Source organism: Diuraphis noxia, unplaced genomic scaffold, assembly GCF_037042655.1.
Source record: "Diuraphis noxia isolate RWA-SAM2 unplaced genomic scaffold, SU_Dnox_SAM2 contig0002, whole genome shotgun sequence".
NCBI classification, from domain to species: Eukaryota; Metazoa; Arthropoda; class Insecta; order Hemiptera; family Aphididae; genus Diuraphis; species Diuraphis noxia.
In genome coordinates this window covers 67,450,108-67,473,847 of record NW_028301712.1, presented here as the reverse complement: position 1 = coordinate 67,473,847, position 23,740 = coordinate 67,450,108, and the positions used below count along the sequence as shown (strand labels likewise).

At 30.0% G+C, this 23,740-nt stretch overlaps 1 protein-coding gene across 2 annotated transcripts; it reads left to right on the top strand.

Moving 5' to 3' along the window:
• Positions 1–576: 576 nt before the first annotated feature.
• Positions 577–23,069, top strand: LOC107165788 (uncharacterized). 2 transcript variants are annotated; one of them, XM_015514181.2, is made up of 6 exons: positions 577–812; positions 3,694–4,159; positions 7,830–7,938; positions 20,585–20,917; positions 20,982–21,250; positions 21,459–23,069. In XM_015514181.2, the coding sequence occupies exons 2-6, from the start codon at positions 3,705–3,707 to the stop codon at positions 21,952–21,954; spliced, it is 1,662 nt and encodes a 553-aa protein (XP_015369667.1). In that variant the 5' UTR covers positions 577–812; positions 3,694–3,704; the 3' UTR covers positions 21,955–23,069. The 2 variants fall into 2 exon arrangements, with proteins under 2 accessions (XP_015369667.1, XP_015369668.1); XM_015514182.2 differs by lacking the exon at positions 577–812 and adding an exon at positions 844–1,121.
• Positions 23,070–23,740: the final 671 nt, after the last annotated feature.

The following is a 23,740-nucleotide window of genomic DNA, read 5'->3' as shown; positions in this document are numbered from 1 at the left end:
AATAATATTAAAGTTATGACGAGATACAGTGCTTAGGAAACTTGAAAGTTTACGTGGCTTTATGTATCACCGGCGCCATCTTTCGCGATACTAAAATAATAAAATATGAACGAGTATAACGCGACGTCCGTCCGGTGGATGTCGTTTGCTGTGCTACGTTTTCGGCGTGTTGTCGTCGCCGGACAAAATGTCACGGACAACACAACGTGCATGCACGACCATGAACGTAATCGAACGACCCACTCCGCCATGGCGAGTTCCGTTTCTCTTATCAGACATCGCCGTCAAATCGACGTCGCGATATCGCACGATAGTCGCTAACCAAGTCACTGGTCTAGTGGTCTAAATAAAGAAAAAAAAGACAAACGGGAAGATACAATCTAAAACCGTTGAAAAAATATGAAAAAAAAAACAAACGAGTTAAGGTGGTTATTTTAGGGGATGTCAGTGGCCAGTGCAGGGCGACGGTCGTGGATCACAATAATTTATTATTTGACGCGCGCGATTATCGCGAAACAATCGATTATCACGGTGCACGCAGCTCACGGTAACAACAATCTCCGCAGCTGTTCGGGCCCGTGTCGAGTGCTCGTGCGCGTCGTCGTGTCCGTGCAGTGCGTTTCGATTTTGCTAGTCGCGCTGTCGTCTATGCCGTTCGATGTTCGATGTCTCTGAGAAGTGACAACCGATAACACTAATTTTACACGTCCGCCGTGCGAATCCGCGACTCCGTCGTCGTGTAGTTGTGCGCGCATCGTGCTAACCGCGACCATCCATCGACCGGAAGCAGAGTCGTCGTCGCACGTTTGATGGTGAGTAGTTATTACTCGGCTAATAAATTAATATCCGATACCTAGGCGCGGATGATGGACGAGACGCCCCATGTGATAAACCATCTTAATTTACTATGCACCTATCTTTTCTTGTTTGGTGTTTGTCGCACACCGAAGTCATCAATTGCTAATAACATATCACCCGCGATCGGCGGTAATTAAAAACAACGATGAGACATTCGATTTTCATTCTACGCGAATAAAATGTTGGTGGGACCAACATCAAGTACCTACACAATTTACAATTCAGCTGACCAACGGCTAGCTTTCCGCTGGAGGATAACGTTGGTAGGCAGTCCTAGTACATAATTATGTCTTCACTTCAGACAGTTGTTCATTGTTGCACTCCTACTCTAGTAATGGCTAGACATGGAGCTATCGTATTGCTGAACATTTTCACCTTTCAATGATTCAATAGATTGTGCACTACTCAATAACGGTCGAAACACTAGCACTTAAACAAAATAAAACTTAAAAGGTACATAGGTACCTACTCTTAGGAGAATGCTGTAATAGTTTAATGTAGGTTGATCAATCCGAGTATGTGTTTGACTTCCAGATTTGTGGACTGACCAAAATCTACTAAAATTATTTCTAAACAAATTTTTAATGACCACAGTTCTCGAGTTAATATTTAGACACCCATGTTGTATTATTTTTAGTTGAGAAATAAAACTTTTAAATATTATGTTACACTACATCTACCTAATAAGTAGACGGTACTATTATCAGTAATTAAATTATGAAATATAGGTACCTATCTGCTATAATATGTTACTCTGAAATTTGATGTAGGATCATAGTATACTAAGTAAGTTGCTCATCTACCTTTTAAAACTACAGAAATTAAAAATTGCTATGTGCATAGGTACCTACTTAAAGCAAAACATATAAAAAAACAATATACCTATTTAACAGATAATTATAATGATTGTTTTCCCAATTAACCAATTAGGTACTTAGTATTTATTTAGGATATTATGTAAAATATTTTTTACAGTCATAATTTTTCTGGTGTGGGTAGTAATAATTGTTTTAAATAAAAATTATAAATTAGTTAGATCAAAATATCCTTTTATTTCTATTAAGTAGGTATGATAACTTAAAATAGATCTAGTATCTAATATTGACCATTTGAAGTTCTTATATCCATTATAGTAAAAATATTATAGAAAACATGATATTTTATTTCAGAGTAGGTATTAGGTATATACATGTATATACCTATCCTAATTTTTTGAAAAACAAGTATAATTTACCAAGGTATTTGTAAAAAATATTTATATAAATCATTTTCATATAATCTGGGGATTTTTTCCTATGGTTTGAGATTTTTATTCCAGGATTCATGTTTTTCTAGTAAAATATTATCATTTGTAAGTACCTCTCTAGTAATAGTAAAATAATATAATATTAATTAAATAAGAATGATTATAAGTTATTATTACCTTTAAGAAGCACCTATTACAAATAGGCTCTTCCAGTTTTTTAATCACATTTAATTTTAAAATATTAAGTATCAGAGTGTATGTTACCTATACAATATTAGTCCTCTCCCAGAAAAATTTCCCTATTATCAGTATTATCCCTTTGCATATAAATACCTAGCCTACCTAATGGTTTGTTTTTACTATTTATTCTGCATTTATTATACTTATATTCAATTAATCCCATATTGATTTCAGAGTTAATATTTTCATTTGAATTAAGTAAACAAAAATATCACTCTAATGTACAAACTAGATGAAACTTCTAATCTTTTAACAATACCAATACCTATCATACACTTTTTAACCCATTTTATAATGTAGGAAATAAACATCATTATGAAACCATAAAATCAATTCACATTACTCAGAATATTAAATACTTAGGTACCAATATTTATTTTTTGCAAGCTATTTAAAAAAAAAAAAGTTTGTACTTTGTTATAAATTTTAATATGAAAATAAAATGAAATAAAAATAACATTGCATGAAACTTAATAGCTATATATATATATATATATTAATACTTATAAAATACATTTTTAAATATATGAAGTAAATCATTTATGTAAAGTGAAAAGTAAAATCAAAATAACAATGTTCAAAAAAATTAAGAAGATAAACTCGAAATAAATTTACTTTTTTTGTCACTAAACAAATTAATGATTAACTTTTTATCGAGCTTTCTATTATGTCTTTTTAATTTTTATAACATTCAAACTTAAGACATCACACTCACATATTGTGTTGTTGTTTTTTTTTTCATTCATTCGTTCCTTTAGGAACGTGTTCCTTAATAACACTGATTTCTGGTAATCTACCTACCCACCATATTTAAGATGTTATGCCTCTTAGTTCATACTCAACATTCTAGTCGACATTCTAAAATTTAAATATAGGTTATAAATTATTGTAGGTATTTAAAAAAAATTATAAAATTAATTGCTTATTCAAGGTATTCTTTCTCATATTTTATAATTGATATTGACTGGTTATTATATAACAACAGCCCTGTGGACTTACACATTAATCTGAATGACCTAAATTTAGAGAATAATGTTGATAGGTGTGATTTGTAATTTTTATTATTTTATAAACTGAGACATAAAATTATTTTAATTGATAATCATTAATTAGTATCATAATACTTGATATTGTACCTGCTTATTTAAATTGGTAGGTTAGAATTATAGTTTTATGATTTAAACCAATTCAATTGTTATTATTAATAAATACGTTTAATGTATTGTTCATAACTCATACATAGGTAAAACTTTGGTAGAAATTGGTTATAAACTCTTAGCTAAACATTATTTTAGTATTTGTACCTAACTCTATTTTACTACATTACTTACTTTAATTTTATGTTCTAGTGTCCTTCCTTATGAGTTGCAAACGTGATACCATGGCTGATATAATGGTACATTCAGCTGATAACTCGCCTCGGCGTGAGGTGTATCGATGTGGGATGCTCTCTCCAGTACTAGGTCCACGTAGTAGTTTTCGTATGAACAGTGAACTCAAACATAGCCGTAGTGATGATCTAATATTACAAGGTGCTCCTTATACTCCACCTGATATGCAGCACGGTATTAGTGATGCTGCATTTCAAATTCAAAAAGATGCTTGTGTGGTGTATGATGATGAAGTTAATGATCATAGAATATCTGTTGCTTGCTATGAATCACCTATCGTTGCTCCAGAGTCAGATTCAACACCGCTATTGAAGCTCACTGGGGATTTTTCATCAGAGGGTGCTAATAAAAGATGCAGTGTAATTGATCGCATTGACCCAGAAGATAGTATTGGTGACATCATATCTCAAAATGATTTTTACAGGTAATAATAAGCTACAGTTTAATATTTTAAAAAATATAACTTTTTTTGCTTCTTGTATGTATTGCACATTTTTTTTTTTAAGTATGTAGGTAGTTGATTGTTATTAATAATATAACAGTTACAGTATACAAGTATACCTACTCAATAACAATATTTTTAGTATACAAATGTTAAATTAAACATTAATATTCTGTAATAAAATTAACTCATTATTAATAATTTACTATAAGACAATTTTTTTGAAGACATTTGTTTTAAAGGTATTGAATGCTAACTATTATACCATATTTTACCTAGGAGTGATTGTTATATCTACATAATAATATAATATTGCATTGTAATTGAGTTTTAAAATGAGTATAGCAAAAAAGCTACTTATTTAAAAAAAAAAATATGAAGAATTGTGTTTAATTTAATAATTTAATACTATTCTTAATGTATAAACACATGCTTTTACAAAAATTTTTCTATTCATAATTATTATTTAATCTATATAATTATTTTGCTAAGCTTTATAAATTTTACATGTTTTTTTTTTTTTATTAATAGCTTTTAGTAATAAACTATAATAGCTCGACAGTTGATACAGATAAAATTATACAAAAAATAAGACTTAATCTAAATAAAAACAAGAAAGAATTGATAACAAGAAAAAGTAATATAAATTAGGTGACATAAAACTAGATAATGTAACCACCTTAAATAGTAAAACCAGCTTCCAATAGAAAGTTAATTATTTTTTTAATGAGCATTTCAGTCTTAGTATTAAGTATTGAAGGGTGAGTGGGTGGTCGGGTGGAATGCTTAGAGATTTAATATAGTTAATCAGGGACGTACACTTGGTATATAAGGAGGGACAATCGAATAATAAGTGAGATGTCACAGACGCTTTCCGTTGAATGTAAAGTACAAAGTGGAGAATCGTTAAGACCAAGTTTATAAGCATGTTCTGAAAGAAGCGAGTGGCCCACACGAAGTCAGTTAAAGTGGATAATGGTAGACCTTGGTAAATCTAGGTTATAAAACCAAGTTTTTTTACTAGATACACTGGGGACAATGGTTTTGTATTTAGATGCAAAGTGGGCTGGTAGATTATTCCAATGGTTAGACCAAAGGCTGGTGATGTGATGACTTAGTAGAGGGAAAAAAATCAGACCAAAGTATCTGCGCAAGAGGAGGAAGGATAGTATTGGAGGCAGCTTAGGCGAGCCCATCAGCCATTTCGTTCCCGTGTATGCCGATATGGCTAGGGATCCATAAAAATTGAATATGGTGATTGGACTGCTTGAGAATGTATAAAAATGATTTAATTTGAAAAACAAGAGGGGATAATTTAAAATTAAATGGATTAGATATAAGAGGTTATAAGCAGGACATAGAATCAGAAGCAATTAAATAACTATTAGAGGCTAAATCTGAAATGAATAGAGAATGCTTCGAGAATAGCATAATATTCAGCAGTAAAGGAAGAGGACATTTTACATGTTAATGGTTTCTTTTAAATCTTAGTTTAGTATTTAATTTTATACCTATGCTTATAAATGATGGGTAGTACGATATGACATTGCAATACACCTAACTCTAATAATATGTAATATGAATTTCAATATTCGCAAAGCACTCCTAACTATTGTGAAAAATAAATAACAAACGATTAATTATATAATTATATAATATGACTAACATGAGTATTATCCTTGAGGATAATGACAAACGCGTTTATAACCTTAGGGTCTAACTGTGTCTAACTTTACTAGTTTTGAGGTAAGGTGTGCTACTGTTGTTTTTTTTTTTGCATTAATAAAATAAATGTTAATGTTCAAAAATTTGAAAGTAAAAATATTCATCTGAAGATTTGAATTAGATGAATTCAAAACTAGTTCTTCTTATACATACAACAATTTACAAACACCTATTAATTCTATTATCATTCTATTGATCTATTGATTGAATAAATTATTAGGCGAAGGGTACAATTAATGGCAGTTTGATTTAGCTGTTGTATTGTCATAAACTCATAAATATTTACCGCTTAATTTTGTGATATTTTGATGAATTCCATGACACAGACTAACTTAGTTATAACAACCAAGAAATAAGTGTTGGACTTAAAAATTTTAAATTTAATTTTAATTTTAAATTTTAATACGCCATCTTTATTATATTTAGCAACTGGGAATATATTGTTATCTCGAATGTTATAATGTGTTGTATTTATTAATAATTAAAAAAAGAAAATTACTTCGTTATTTTGATTACCTTCATGAGTAATTTTAATTAAAGTATATATGTTAGTATACGTATAATGTTGGTATGAACGTGTTAAGTACCTAATTATTTAAAAAAAAATTGTATATTAGCGTAAAACTACTACAACATAATATTAAAACTGTTATTCTATTATTTTATTTTATGCATTGATATTTATTATGTAATAGTATACTCTTCAAACTATTTAAATTGTTGATAATTATAGAATCGAATATAAAAAATAAGGTTAAATTATTATATAGTATTGTTAGCCTAATTATTTAGTCTCATTTTTATTTGCGTTAACTTACGTAGTCGACATATAAAAAATGTTTTTTCTGCATTATAACATTATAAAACTATATAATAGTACCTAATATTAGAACAAATAGTAAAACACGAAAAATGTTCCTAGTAGCGTACATGCTTACAAATGGATTGATTTAGTGATGTGTAATATGCACTTGATATCATATTTGTATGATTTTTCTATTTAAAACTGTTGGATACACGTACAATAAATCTAAAAATCGAATTTTTACGCTGGACGATGAAAATTGTGACAAGACAATAAGACATGCTCTGTCGAGTTCATTCATGTTACGTGAAATCAAATCACAAGGTTAATTTGATAAGATTTCAGGTAGCTAAATTCCAAAGCAGTTCTATGTAATTTTGCAAATGAACATTGTTCGGTTTCAGAGTAGTTTTGTAGCTTTAAAATATATATTTTAAATTACCATTTTTGAACGGGTGTGAGTACTATATTACAGAAATTAATTTGACACTTGAGTGTATTTACAGTTTATAAAACAAAAATATATTATAGAAATCATTTGTGAACTTTATGAACACAATATTGAACGTAAAGCTTTGTTATGGTTTATACGAAAATAGTTAAAAATTCGTTGAAACTTGAACAAATTCTATTTGAAACTCAAGTTCTGCATAATCATAATAACAAAAAAGTATAATTTACATTTGATTATTTATTTTTATTTCATGGTCGTCAATTTCATAGTGGAGTGTTTTCCTTACTTATAAATTATAATATTTTGAAGTAAGTAAGATGATAGTCTATATTATATTGATAAATCAAATAGCTATAAATGGATGATGGACATACAAAGTAGTGGTTGGTTAGTAGGTTGTAACTCCCCCCCCCCCTATACAATAACAAAATAACACAATTTTCATTGACTTACATTATATTATATTTAATATAGAGTAATTAGTCATTGACTTCGTTGACTATAAATTAACAGCTCAAACAAAATAAATAAATAAATAAACAGCAACAATAATTATATAATGTACCTCATTGTCTGCAATGTATTATTTATAAATATTATTTTTAATGAACGTTCATTTTTTACAATAAATAATAAAGATATTTCATTTGGTTTGTATTTTATTTCAGATTTGTTCTGTTCAAACGTCACTACGAGAAGTACCTGGACATATCGCGGAAATACGAAGAAGCTCGAAGCTTGGCATACTACTTAGAAGAAAAATATCATGAGATCAAGGTGAGTTTTTCTCTTCACATTTACGATTATTGTTCGGGTAATTGCCTAGAATAATACAAAATGAATATAATAATAAATAGGTCAATATACTCGTACATATTGTTTGATTCTTTATTCGTGGCTATAAACACTTTCACTATTCCTGCAGTGTTCGGTTTGAGCTACAACACCCACAATAATTTAAAACCACATTAGGAGGCCAAAGATGATGATTATATTCGTTTAAACTAAGCCTAAAAATCAACTCTACACTCTTCAGAGTGATGGTTTTCGATGACACTAATATAATATTTAGGTCATTGGCTATAATTACGCGTAAGACCAAAACAGGAGAAAGCCTAATACAACGTTATAATTTGATGTCTTCGAGTTGTTTCCAATAAACTTAGGCATCTCCACTAATAATTCTAGATATTAAGACGAGTGCCTAAAAACTTTGATAGCTCGAATACTAATTACTGATGAAGTAGAGGAAAACCAATTTAATTTCTGCTTCCTTAAATATGACTGCTGTTTTTAGTTTTTGAAACAACTAAACTGTTTGTTATTAATTAATTCTCAGCTAAATACAAAAAAACACTGATAAAAGTTAACAGCATCATGGTTTATTTTAAAAAAAAATGTATCATTACGCTCACATAATAATTGACGAAGGCGAGTAGTAATAATTGTTGTCCACAAATTATGTAACTGCGAACGCGAAGTGAGAGTTGTTCATGTACTACCTCTACCGTTATTCATCAGGAAATCCTATAGATCAGTATTTCGTACTCAGCTATAACATTATTATGTGTATGGTTTTGCTGACCTATTCACCCAAGTCATTGTTATTATACAATATCATTAAAAATAACTATTTTCGAATAAATAATAATAATATAACACACAAGTAGTCTTAAATGCATGCGTTTCCAAGGTAAAAACGACGATTGAAACTGTGGGTCTCAAGCTCGATCGTAGAGGAACTATAATGAACGAAAAAATAAATAATTTTATAATCAGTAATGCAGCGCTAAGGCCATTTTCTATGTTTCTAAACAGTCGTGGTGTGTACACTGCCTTTAGGCCATGTACTAGCATGATCGTTTTGTGAGAGATTGGCTTCTTATGTGACCCACATATTTTGACATCGCGTATGCGAAATAGATATCGTATTGAGAAAAGATCAGTAGTACTGATGGTGGTTAGACTGCGTTTCATATAATATGCTCAAATAAAAGTAGGGTAGAAATCTATTTTTTCTGTGCCATTTTGCGTTCCTCGAAGAAAATATTAAATAATGTCAGTCGTTGTGAATAATCTAAAAAATACGATGGGACATGAATTCAATTTTACGATAAGTATTATATCTTTCAAACATATTTAAAACTATGTTCTATTCTAAGCTTATATCTTGAAGCCCATCGACGGATCTACGAGTTTCGGTGCGATTTCCGATTAATTTATGTATCATAAGAAAAATATTTACGTTTACTATAATGTATGGTTATGAATGTAACGTACAAAATAAAATATAAATAGATTTCCAATTTAAATTATTATCTTATAAACTAAAATTATGAAATCTGGTTCTACATATTATATATCTGTACTAGTTCTACGAAGACATTAGGGATTCTATATTAGTATTTCGTAATTATATTTTATTTCAAATTATATATTTAATGCAATTTTCTCTGGTAGACTAGCCGAAGACAACACATGTGGGTATCACATCCTCTTAAGTGACTTACGAGGAACTATTATATGATAATTTTATTATAATTCTAACATTATTCTTTGACGATGCGGCCACTCTAATAATGTTTCACAAACAAAATATAGTAAAATAAAGTAACCAATAACATTATAATAAATAATAATATTATGTCAACTACAAAAATCGAAGATTGTTTAAAATTAAAAATACAATTTTTTAATGTCTATATTTAGATACCGCCTTATTGTCATATTGTGTTAAAATAAGGGTTAAAATTGTTGTTTTAGATATTTACAAAACAAATGGCTTAATAATGTATAAAAGTATACAACTACACAAGTGTAGATTACAAAAATATTAAAATAGATTGTTACTACCAAAATAAATGTTGGATTACAGTGTTAGAAGTTAAAAATATATTGTTCTAACAAAATATGAATATTGAAACTATAATTAGGTATTTATTCTTTTAATTTTAGATATCACGATAATATTGACGGATATTTTGTAGGTCTTAACTTATAAAGTTATAACTTATAATTATTAAATATTGATCTGTCTGTATAATATATTATTACTAGGGCTGGGATTTCGATGCACTTAGCATTGTTTTTCAAAGCTTACTGTGCAATGCTCATCTTGTCACAAATTTGTTTTATGTACATTTGAATAAGAATAAGAAAGTTTATTTTGCATTTTTTAGTTTTTAGGTCATTTTCTTAATTTTTTAGGGCATTTTAGAGTTTTTGGAGCATTTTTTGAGTTTTTGGAAACCAAGTGCATGAATTTGAAATTTTATTTTAAGATTTTTACACCAACATGGTTTTTAAATAAATATAACAGATTATAAGTAGGTACTCGTAATTCGTATTATATTATCGGTTTGTCGCCATTATCGGAGTATTATCGAGTAACCTCTACCCGCATTTCCTGTTAAATAATCTTAAATCGGTAAAATTTTAGTTCATAAAAGCAATTTTTTAAGGGCATTTTCGGGTTTTTTTAGGGCATTATTTAGAGTTTTTAGGTCATAAAAGCATTTTTTTAAGGACATTTTTCGGGGGTTTTTAGGGCATTAAAATCCCAGCCCTAATTATTACTATTTGGTCGGCGTCATTGCTTTTTAATTTTGAATACACTTTAATGAAAATAGACAAATATTCACAATATTCTCAAAGACAATAATCCACATATGACAAGAAAACAATATAAAACATATTATACCGGACTCCGTGTGGATCCTTCGTTATATTCAAATTATATTATTCCTCTTAATGACAAAAATAATATTCCCATATTAATAAAGTTAGTGTTATTGTCTGAAACAAAGTTAAACGCTCTATCCAAATGGTTCCGGAAAACTACAACGTGCTCGTGCGGGAAGTCGGACTAAAGTAATCATTTATCTATTACTAACTAAGGTGGGTCGTTTCTGTTTTTAGTGCGTAGTTTTTTATTTTACAGCGAAAGGACGTATACATGTTCAATAAATAAATCGATTTTTATTGTGGGCGTCTCTGGATATAGTGCTATAATATTTCGTTTGTTCGATAGTCGATCGGATTTAAAACTTAATTAGTGTAATAGAAACGTCAAAAAAAAAATTATGATTTTTAAGATTTAATATTATGTTTGTTTCTTATAAAATGCTTAATATTATTGTTGATTAGTGGCAACTTTGTATATTATACTGAAAAATTACTTATTACTGATTAACTGGTTAATTAATTTATGTTAGAATAAATTCAAATTTAACGTATTATATACCTATGTCCTATATAAGCTATAACATATGTATATTATATTGTATTTTATTTAAAAACTTTATGCAAATGTTCTCTAATATATATATTATTATATATTATTCATAGTTACTCGGCTAATATTGGCCATTAGTTATTAGTAATAACTTATTAGTTTATTACTTATTAGTTATTATTGGGCATTCAAATTGCATTTAACTTACTGTAAGATTTATGCTTAAATTAGGTTGTATAATTAACTTCCTTTAAGAAATTTATAATGTTAATATTTGATTGAATTTCAGGTTGTAAGGTTTCTCCCAATAGATGTAGTTGGGTGTATTTGTTTCTTGAGTCTTCGAACTTCAGGCATTAACTAAATATATGTTCGACTGAGTATTCCACTCCACATAATTCGCATAAAGGAGAGGTTGTTTCTGGCCATGAGAGGTGGTGTGTGTTGTAAATGTGTGCCCTATTCTGAAGCGATTTATTATGGTTTCGTGTTCTCTAATATTATTAATCTTATTAGTTTATTTTTATAGGTAATACAAAATATTGCATTTGTCATTTAGTTTTATTTTTGAATTAATATAACTACAAACTGTCAAGGATTTTGAAAGAAATAATTTACATACATAATGATTATAATAATGTGGCTAGTAGACTACATTGAAAAATTTAATTGGACTAGTATAACACACAGTAAAAATGAGAACCGATCATTATTTATAATGTCGAAATATTATTATTATTTTTTTCTATATTGATTAAGCATCAACTACAGAGGTTATAAGATTTAATATTATTATTACCTACCCTTATATAATTTAATAGTTATTGATTAATTTTTCATAATTATTTGATATCAATATTGGTAATATGACAAAAAACATTCATCGTTAAGTTTTTGCTTTTGTGTCTATGTTTATATATTATATTATATGTTATATTATATATTATCTAAAATTTTATAATGAATAGGGCCCGAAATTGTATGCATTTGAATATTTTTATTTATTAAATAAAAAGTAGTTGGTGTAGGTCCAAATTTAAATCTTAACCTAATGTGTTGGTATTCTAAATTAAATGTTGCATATTTTTGTATATTCAAGCATTTTTCTAAGATATGATACAAATTTATGAAAAAAATAGTATTAACTTATTAATACTAATACTTAAAGTTATGTTCTATGTAAAACCTGCAAATGTGATATTAAAAACTTTGCTAAAAATCTACGTTAATTTTTATTTAAAAATGTATCCAAATCTTTAGAAGTACTATAACTCTCCAGGTAACTTTAAAATATTGTATTATGTGGATGAGTGGATATTCAAAATGCAACACGCAATTGAATACATCATACAAAATACAATTAAATTATATCAACTAGTCATTTAATACATTTTTTTGTTCAATATTAATTATTTAATGAATTATATACATTTTTAAACTATAAATAAATTTAATTAAAATATTTTTATTGTTCACATACTTATTTGAATGAAAATCAGTGCATATATACATGCATATTTTGTACATTTTTAATGGGCCCTAATTATAAAATAGATACATGAAAAATGTTCTTGTAGTTAGCTCACAAAAATTGTTAAGTAAGTGCTGCATGAAAATGAAGAGTAATTGTTTGAAATCATTTATTTGATACAAAACGTCTCACACGTGAAATGTAAGTTCAGTACCTTTTGGGGTACCTATAGTTTTTTGTGTAAACAATTTTTTTTCGATAATCCATGTACTTCGTCTGCTATTAAAACTTTTTGATTGAATTTTATGTATTCATATATTTTTGGTTTTCGATATTATAACCTGTAATTTAACCTGCTGGTATGTTTTTATTTTCAATTTGAATCCGGTGAAATTTGCATTCATATTAAAAGTTTAAAAAAAATAACCTATTTGTTATATTTTTATGTTGCTATACAGATTCCAGTAAAATAACTAAATTTTGAAAAGTGTTTCAATTGTGGGTAAAATATAACATATAATGGATTACATATGCTTCGATTCGAAATCAATACGTTCTTAATTCAACCCAATACCAAATAAAGTAATAAATAATAATTATTAACAATAACATCGGAAACATTTCAAATTTTAGACCATTTATTTTGTATCACGGTGTATCGTGCACGAACTCTCCATGGTCAACTTTAATAAGTAATGACGTACCTACATTATATTAATATTTTTGCTGCATGATAAATCGTGTAAGGATATCCTATAAATCCTATAGCGATATTTTAAAATATATATATAATTTGTATGCACTTATGTTAAATTATTTAAATATTCGGTGTGCATCCGTAACGGGAAATCGTGTAAGTACTTCCGTTTTTTTTTTCAAACGCTCTTATGGTAATCAGTATATAATATTAAACGAACAATAGACAAGTGCAAGATGATTCTGTGTTTAAACAAAATGAAAACATTTTAACATAAGATAAATATAAGATTTAAGCATGTTGTTTAAAGTACAAAGTACGGTACGGTACTATATTATACTATTGTAATAAAGGTTGTAATAGCTGTAATATTTAAGGTTATTGTATTCAAATAATGGTATATTGTATGGTTTTTAGCTTGGAAGTGTTGTTAGGGATTTCTATTATATTATTATTTATTGTATTATCAGTTATATTATGTTGTTGTCAATTAATGAAGCCAAAAATAAAAATTACTGCTTTTAAACATTATACTCAAGGGCATTTTTTAATCACTCTCCTCATTTTAGAAAAATGCATACGTAACGATAAAAGTTACATATTATACAAAAATAATAGTGTATTTCGACTGCACACACAACATACGTAAATATTGTCTACGTATACAAATATAATATGGAGTACGTCATCCGCTCATTCATATCTATATGTTTGTTTGAACTTTGCTACAAAAGTTAATGTATTATTTTCATCGATTGTATTTTTCTTCACGATTCTTAAACATTTTTTTGTAAACCGAGGAACCGTTGATTTCTGTTTTACCGATGCTGACAAAATTCTGTTCCAAAATCTTCGTAATTTAATAAATATAAAACCTAATTTTGAATAAATTTACTATCTATCCTTTGAAAAAAAAAAAATTCAAACAGTGCATATCATCATAATATATTAGTATACATTCCAAACATTAATAGCAGTAGTTTGTTTTGTGTTAAAATGCGTAGAAATTCTATTCAAAATGATTTATTACATTTAAGTTTATCTTAGTGTTCCTACTATTGCAGCAAAGTTCAATAACTTCAATTAACTTTGCATGTATAACTGGAGAATTGCAGCTATAGACGTCGATTGTTCAATGGTTGATCGATGTACATACAAATATCGTAGATAATTATAATACAATAATAGCAAATCGAGAAAATATGCGAACGCCTTGGTGGTAATGCGGCAGATTTGACCAAGATTATAGAAATAACGATCAATCAGAAAACTTTCGAGAAAAAAAGTTTTAAAACACATTTCTTGATCAACCGTCGTACTTGTACATTTGTTTGAATTTGTGCAGTGCGATCAACCAGGCGATCCGAGCGTTACGTATATTGTACACGGATTTTGTCTGTTATGCGACATAGTATTGTATATCAAACTGTGATGAACTCATCAAATCATATATTTATACAATTATAGTGAATTATGTATAATATATAATACTAATGATGACGAGATTTTTCACTCGCAACCTATAAAACATATAAATCTTTTCAACTATGACACAACTTTCTCGATTATCTTGATAGTTATAAATGTTATAATAATTCAAATATACTACAATTAAATGTATGTTATTTTATTTTTGTCTTATATCTACCTTTTGTTGCTTGAAATTATTTATGTTAAACAGGACAGCTATAGATCATTTAAATTAATATATTACGTAATCACTCATGGTTAAAATATACAGGTTATTGCATACAGTCTCAGATTGTTGTCATCAGATACAAAATGACCACGTAAAGTGATTACAAATATAACTTTTTCTTATCATCTAATGTTTGATTAATAAAGGGTACAATAACCTTAGTATTTTCCAACTATATAATTAGTAATTACCTACATTTTAAAAGGGATGTAAGTACCTTGTTTTTGATCTTCAGGTTTAATAATATTATGATATTTATGAGACCCCAATATCTTAAATTAGGGTGAGTCAGCCGCTAAGAGTTTTTGTCAAATTTTCTTTGAATATTAGTATACTCTATTTTATGTTTTGTTTTACGTCGAAACAGTAATTCTGCCTATCGTCGTCTATAAATTAATGTCAGTTTCGGTTGCCTATTGAAAACGAAACAAATATTATATCCTCCGTAAAATAATAATACGCTGCACTGCATGAAAAAATAATATGTAAAACATTATAATGTTTTCGACACTGTACAATAAACACGTTATAATAATATTTTTTGCCTAGCCCACCGGTGTGACGCAGTAGCGGTGTGTATAAATACATAATACCTGTATCTATACCGGACATAATTGCAATAACGTGTTTACCAAGGCCACAGAATAATGTACATTTGAATACGTTGTACCCGGTACGCCAATGTTACCGCAAATTTGTATACACAAACACGAATATTATTTGTATTTTATAGGTATCTATATATATCTTATATTATATTATATTTATTATATACGGGTAATAATAATAATAATAATAATGCGATTTTGCAATTCGCGTCCTTTCGCGAAAAGGACACGCACAGCGCCGCTGCGATGGCGACCCGCGTGCTGTGTCAATTGTGTGGTGTGTGTGTGTGTGTGTGTGTGGTGTGTATTAGAAAGTCATGATAACAAAAAAAAAAAAAAGAAGAAACAATATAATAAAAAATATAATAAAACCATCTAATCGTCGTCGTTTACGCTGACATCACGATATAATATACCACGTTGATGTAACGTTAAATGTATATGGATGGACGAGGTGCGCATGAAACGGAAAGTAGCTACCTACCTACTTCTATGTATACATGTTATGCTGAAAATATTCAGAAAAAAAAACAAAACTTTTGTTTTTTTGTGTGTCTCATTTGGGCCGTCTCTATACGTATAATATAATAATGATATTTTAGCGTCATGCGTGAGTGCCCGACGATTTTCACATCCTATTTGACTATATATCTACGACCACGACATGACGCTCTTATACAAAACAATATAGATAATATACTCATATTACACATACGATGAAATTAGTGCCAAATTCAATGTACATGATAAAGTAAATATTAATAAATATCTATTAGAAATTAATTACAACTTTGATATGTGATAAAAGAAAAATTTTAAATATTATAAAAACTGAAAAATATTTACATAACATAATTTCTTACCTCTATACAAAGATTATAATAATCATCAGTTATTACTCTGACGCACTCGATCACTTATTTTCGAACCCAGATAGTCATTATACCTCTGGCCTCTGCATACACTGTTGCATAGTAAATAATATATTGTTATATTTAGATAGGTTATTAGGTTGTATTTCATAAATAACATTACGCTCTTCAAATTTATACCTAACCTATAATGTATACGTATAACAACGATAATATCACATAAAAACGACCGCTTTTATTGTTGAAATGAATGATCAAAAAAACAATGAACGACGAAAATGCAGGGAACTGGGCCGTCTAGAGAGTTCGATATACTTTGCGCTCGAGTCGTCTAGACGTCTACGCGACCCGGAAACTCGTGCGCCTACGATACTGCATCAGTCACCGCCTTTATACTTTATACGATATGTGTGGGAAATTCTCATTATATTTTCCAAAATCGTAATTACACACGCTAACGAATGCTTTCCCTTTCGTATAATTTGCGCTTTTATTATTAAGGGAAAAAATTTACATTTAAGAATATGTTTATACACTGATGTGCCCAAACTATAATGACTTATAATATCATCATAAACATCATTATTGGAAACACGAGAGAAAAATCTTATCGATACGACACACGTGGCGATAACTACTATATCTGATTACACGAAGCTGATACCCAATACGGCGACTTCTCCGGTTACGGCGTCACATCGTGTGTATCGCTGGAAGTCGGATAAAAACTCGCACACGTTTCGTGACCGTCCATCCGTCTTATTTCTGTCCCATAATATTGTAGTTAGTGCCGAAAGTAATTTAAAATGAACAATTCGCAGTTCCTTCGGTCGTACGTGTGTAAAAACCGCAAATTGAATAAGCAAAATTTATATTTGAAACCGATAATTATTTTTAATTTAAAAAAAAAAATGATTTAAAAACGCATTTTACATTATAAATAATAAACAAAGATTCATCTCACGATTCTAAACGGTTCTAAACTAGTCTTGGCCAATGCACGATTTAGCCAAGTATAATATAATATGGCACACACGGAACGTTTGGCAGACGCTCTATTTGTGCTACATGTGTGTAGATTGACATTTTGTGGCAGTAAAATTTGAATTCATTCGTTGCAATAGTTGAATTATTTATATTATATTCGAACATAATATATTCGTTGTACCTCAAATACGTCGATTAAAAAAAAATTCTAACGTAAACATCTCGTATTTACGTTATTTTTGTAATTACTTTTTATTTCCGTGATCTTGCGACTCTGCGCCAAATTTACCAAATCATTTTGCTGACCTACATGTTTTCCCGTCTTATCGAAATTGAATATTTCCAATAAAACCAGTTGACTACTACTCGTAAAGGTCGGTGTTAGATACCGAATGTATAATAATATAAAAGGGCAACGTACTGCAGAATATAATATACTAAAAATACTTTTTTCGTGGTGTTTCGTGTTCAACATACATTTCTGTTCTGAACTGAACACCTGCACAGAGAATTTCAATATAAGTTATAAGTACTTATAATAATATAAATACCTATTGTAATGTATCAATTTTATCGCAAATGAAATTTCCAATTTGCTTTTTATTTCGATATACCGATAAAACTTATTCCTATACAATATCTATACTATTGCTATACTCATATATTATGAATACAATCGTTTATTGGAGTTTAATACACGCTCCGTGCTAAGTACGATATTGCACTAGGGATTTTGTTTACCATTTTTATTCGCATGCGGTAGATAATATAAAATACTTACAATGTAGATCTTACATACATATATAGTTTGTTTGGCTCCGTTCGATCTATTCTCAATGAACGCTTTTAATAATTCGATAACGACGAGACGAAAAGAAGGCCTCCATTATATTCTTCATTTATTTGTCTCGTATTTCGTTTTAAATAATATGTTTTATTGTACAACGATGGCAAGTTTTACGATTTGTAGGTTATAACTTATAACACTTGTTAGCTATGAGTATAATGTTCGGGAAGAGTCAAGAGTATATATTAAGTATATCGAACGATAGGTCGCGGTGTCCCGTGAAGCGTGTATAATATTATAAACTGACTCGAGGTAGCGGTGTTGTGCGCTCGCTTGCGGTAAAAACGAACCCGTATTTCATCGATTTTTTTTATTCCATATAATATATAGGCGTTCGTCGTCGTTTAATTGTGGTTAGAGCAAATAATCAACAGAATAGCTCTCGAAATTTAAAAAAAAAAACTAATCAATTGTATAGAAAACGTACGTACGTTTTCTATAAACATAGATAGTTGAACAGTTATATATTTCAAACTTCTTTATGAGTTCTGTATTCTAAGCAAAGAAAACTTTTTACAATAATAATAATTATAGTCTTCGTCATTCTTCTTTATATCATCAGATAATGATATACAATAATATTATAGTCATATAATACTACTTCCTGAAAACGGTTATATTTGTAAGACGTGTTTGTACTGCGTGCGTTGTCTTCTTTTCTATACTATAGTACCTATTATAGTATATGCACTTTCCGAATTGAGATTCAAAATTGCATTTCTGTTCCTATTATACTGTGTACACAGGAGAAAGGCAAATGTTCAATGATATATCTGATATCTCTAGTAGTCTTTAGTTCAAAAATTAAAAAGCAAATTCAAACTTAATCACCGTATAATGTAATAATATTTTTTCGTGGGTGAATAATTTATAGTTAATATAGGTACTAAATATATTATTATATATTACATACATAGGTAGATTAAATGTTATGATTTTGATAACCTACATATTACTAAAATTATATCACCAACGCAGAAATGTTATATAGGTAATACCGTAGGTTCTCATAAACTATATTGCCTTCAGCGCAGTTGTATAACATAATTGTATATAAGTACGTAAAACATTTATGAACGGTATGAATAAATCGTTTGTGGTCATTGGAGCAAACATACACATCACATAAACATTTCGAGCATGACGTTTAAACGATTTAAGAATCGTTTGGCAGAAAAACAGAATTCCTAGTATTGCATTAAAAAAAATAATAAATCATCATTGGCGAGGTCAAAAGTTGTGTTCGGTTTAGTAGTGTGCACAATGGTATAGTATGAAAAATCTCAACGTATATAGAGATTCGATCCGACGTGATGTTGACGATATTGGTAGCCGATGTAACGGTACTCTGTCATCGGATGGCGAACAATCTCATACAATTTGGGAATTACCTGAATGAATGTTTAGTATACAGGATGTAACAGAAATAGCTGAACTATGTAATTACTTTTATATTTAAACTTTAAATTACTTTTGATTTATTTTTTTAAATATTTAGTTGACAATTATTATAATATGATCTTTAAATTAAAAAATAAATTATTATGAGAATAAAAGTAATTACATAGGTTAATTATTTCTAACAGTTCTTTCTGTTACACCCACTATACAATATAAAATCGAAATAATAGTAACTACAGTCTACGATATTAATAATTATTATTATTATAAAATTTTTTTTTTTAAAAGACTGTAACCAATTGAAATTGTCTCGTATATTATTTGATCAGATTATCTACGAAGCTGGTTTCGCGCACAATAGGCACGAATACGTGACGTATATAATATGATTTTAAACCCGCTATCGATGCTTTTATTTTATTGTTGTGTATTGTGACTATTGCTTGGTGAATGGTGGCAGCGTTACGCCATTAGTCCGTGTCCGTTGTTGACCTGATTATATTATGTAGATTCATGGGGAGTATGGTTAAAACGGATATTGAAAATATCATAATAGTTTTCTATATATTTTAACGTTGGTGGTATTTTTTTTCGCTTTGTTTTGCAGGCAGAACGTGACAGTCTGATTGACACGCACCATGAACTAGAAAAACAGCTGGTGACCCGGGACCTGGAACTGCACGAAAAAGAAGAAGAACTATTTCTGCAGCTAGAAAAGGTGATCCGGCTGGAAGAGGACTGCGAGAAACTGCGCAATGAAAAAGACAAGATGGTCAAGTGGAAGGATCGCCTGGAGCGCGAGAAAAACGAAGCTTACAGGCAGCTGCGGCTCCAGGCCGAATCGTCAGAGAACACTAGGCGCAACTTGGAAAGAGCCCGTTTGGACGCGTACAGACAGTTTTCGGAGATCGCAGCCGAAAAGGACAACCTCGAAAAAGAGGTGTGTACCTATATTTTTTACGTTTGAAATTGTATTAATATATTTTGTTGGTTTTTGTTTTCAGAACTCGAGACTTAAAGAAGTATTGGAGGATCTCGGGAGGAAAGCCGATTTGTACCACACCAACAGCAAACAGGCGAGTCAAAAGGCCAAGCGTGTATCTGGTCTGGAACGCGAAGTAAACGAATTGAAATTGATGGCCAAACAGTCAGCCACTCTAAACAGTCAGCTGCAGAAAGGTATGAAGCACTTGGCCACGTGCAGGCGCAAGAAGTGTTCCGTTTGTTCATACACAAGAGCCACTTTCGGAGAGTACACATCTAGTAGACACGGGTAAGTCCAAACATTGATACTATTTACTAAATATGATAAGATATATATTTTTTTTTTCGAAATAATTTTAACTATTCGGCTGCGCGTTTACGTTAAAAACTTTTTTTGTTCTTAGATCGCTCTCAATCCTCATATAAAACACACTCTTTTAATCAACCCCTAAATTACATAATGTTAATATTTTTTTGTTGCCTGTTAAAACCTACAGGGAGAAAACCTCGAGGTTCATCGGAGGTTGTTTCCCGCTCGACGAGCTTCGCCGTTCCTCCGATCGGATGTCCACGTCTGACCTCGAACACGAGTGTGCAAAACTGGCCGAACGCCTGTCGGCCTGCTCATTCCCACACACGCCACCGTCGACACCCGAACGGTCCGTGGCCAGTGGGTCACTGTCCCGGTTCGTATCGTACATCGACGACGCGTTTTCTTCGGCCAGCGACGACGACGACGTCTGCGGTGAGATCGGCGGCCGAACAGCCAAGGGCACCGGAAGCGGAAGCCGCCGTCAGTTTTCTTCCGATTCGGGAATCTCTTCGTCGTCGGCCACACCGACCGACCCGAACAAGTTAACTCCGACCTGTGGTGGTGGCGGTCATCGCCCTTCATCCACCACGTCGTTCAACCGCTCCGCCAAGTGGACTTCATCGTTCAGAAAGCTCATCAGACGCGTGTCTACCAAGAAGCACGTCGACGAGTCTCAGTAATAGTATGAATCTAATATTATGTACTCGCAACCAGAGAAGTTCGGAATAGTTTTCCATCAAAAGTGTCATCATCACGTGTATTGTTATTTTATTTTTTTATTTTTAGTTTGTTTACATCATTATTATTATTATCATTATAAATTCAAGGGAAGTTATTACTGTCGATATACTTTACTAGTGTATCGGATATCTCGTTTATTATTACAGGGGGGAGGGGGGTTGATAAGAAGACGTGCCCGTTCTCACGAAAACTATTTTTACGAAATTGTCTCAACGCCGTCGTTGTTCACTCAGATGTTGTTTGCGTTGCTTACACGAAGTACGTCATAGATGTATAATATATAATAATATTATATTTGTAGACTAGCCGGTAGTTACGTAGGGTTAGTTAATGAAGTCTTGATTTTTCGTAGTGTTGTGCCTACGTTACAATTTATTAATATCATACTTATCTCTCGCTATTTTTCATTGTTTTTATTACGATTTTTAATTTTATTTTTTAACTTACGATAATAATTGCAGTATTAATATATTTACTTTATCATATCGTTAATATTCAAGAAAACTCATCATTCCTATTTAACGATGTTATGTTATTCCTATATATTTTTAATAATAAATAATGAATTCTTCAAATTTTTTTTAGTTATTAATTCTATACGCTTACTCGTTGTTTAACAATATTTTATTTATGGAAGTGTTGCATTTATATTATTTTACGATAATCTATTGAGAAGATGTTTATATACTGACGGGGATCAGGAGTATAACGAATGTTTGTTAAAAAGACATAAAAAAAAATATTAGTGTATTAATGGTCCTATATACAAACGATGTAATAGTTAATTTAATAATTAATATATTTTACTGCAGATTGTTTTGTTTTGTTTTAGACCTATAACGTTATTTGCCTTAGGTTTTACTTTTATAAATAAACATTTTTAATGTCGTTAAAGATGTACCTACTAAATATTATTGTAATTTAATAATGTTTAGTTTTCTTTTTTTATCATGTAAACAAAAAATATTACTAATGTGTCGTATACTGTATACTTGTTCGTTGTATAATTAAAATTAATATGAATATATCAAACAGATTTGAAAGCAATAGAAAACTATTATATCGTCTTTTGCGCGCGTACGCTACACCTCTCCAAAGTTGAAGCTGACGGATTCACATCCCCTTTTTAAGTAGACACTTAAAAAGGACGAATTATCAGAAGCGTATTGAAAATATTCTCATACATGATGGTGATTCTTACGAAAGCCGTCGACGGAGGCGCATGGTATCCGCTGAGCTCGGAACAAATATTTCGTTCAATAACAATTGAAACAGTAAAGTTATCATTATAAATTATAATGGTTGTTCAGTACTGCAGTGTTACTCGATTATACCATAGAATACGTATCCGACAGCCGACTGTTGTGAGTGTTGTGACAACGAAACGAGTCATTGGTCGTCGCGACATTATAAACAACGATAATGCCTACACCGAATTTTTTCGGCGTAATATCAACAGCAGTCGACTCGTAAAAAAACTGAGTGTTTAGGTAAGTATAAGATAAACATTTAATTCGTTAACTACAAAATTGTATGGGGTTCTGAATTTAAATGAATTCGGTCGATTTTCTGAAAATTATTTTTAAATTAATGCGTAAAAGTTAACTTAGCAGGTTGTTGCCCTATCATTGAAATTTACATATTGTGTTTCTAAATATTGCATTTTAGAAGGTTTTATAAATTATAATATATACAATTTTTTTTTTTTTTTTAAATTTGATTTTT

Coding starts and splice junctions, on each gene's coding strand:
- LOC107165788 (XM_015514181.2), top strand. CDS start 3,705: ATGAGTTGCAAACGTGATACCATGGCTGATATAATGGTACATTCAGCT. Junction 4,160..7,829: donor TCTCAAAATGATTTTTACAG/GTAATAATAAGC, acceptor ATTTTATTTCAG/ATTTGTTCTGTTCAAACGTC. Junction 7,939..20,584: donor AAAAATATCATGAGATCAAG/GTGAGTTTTTCT, acceptor TTTGTTTTGCAG/GCAGAACGTGACAGTCTGAT.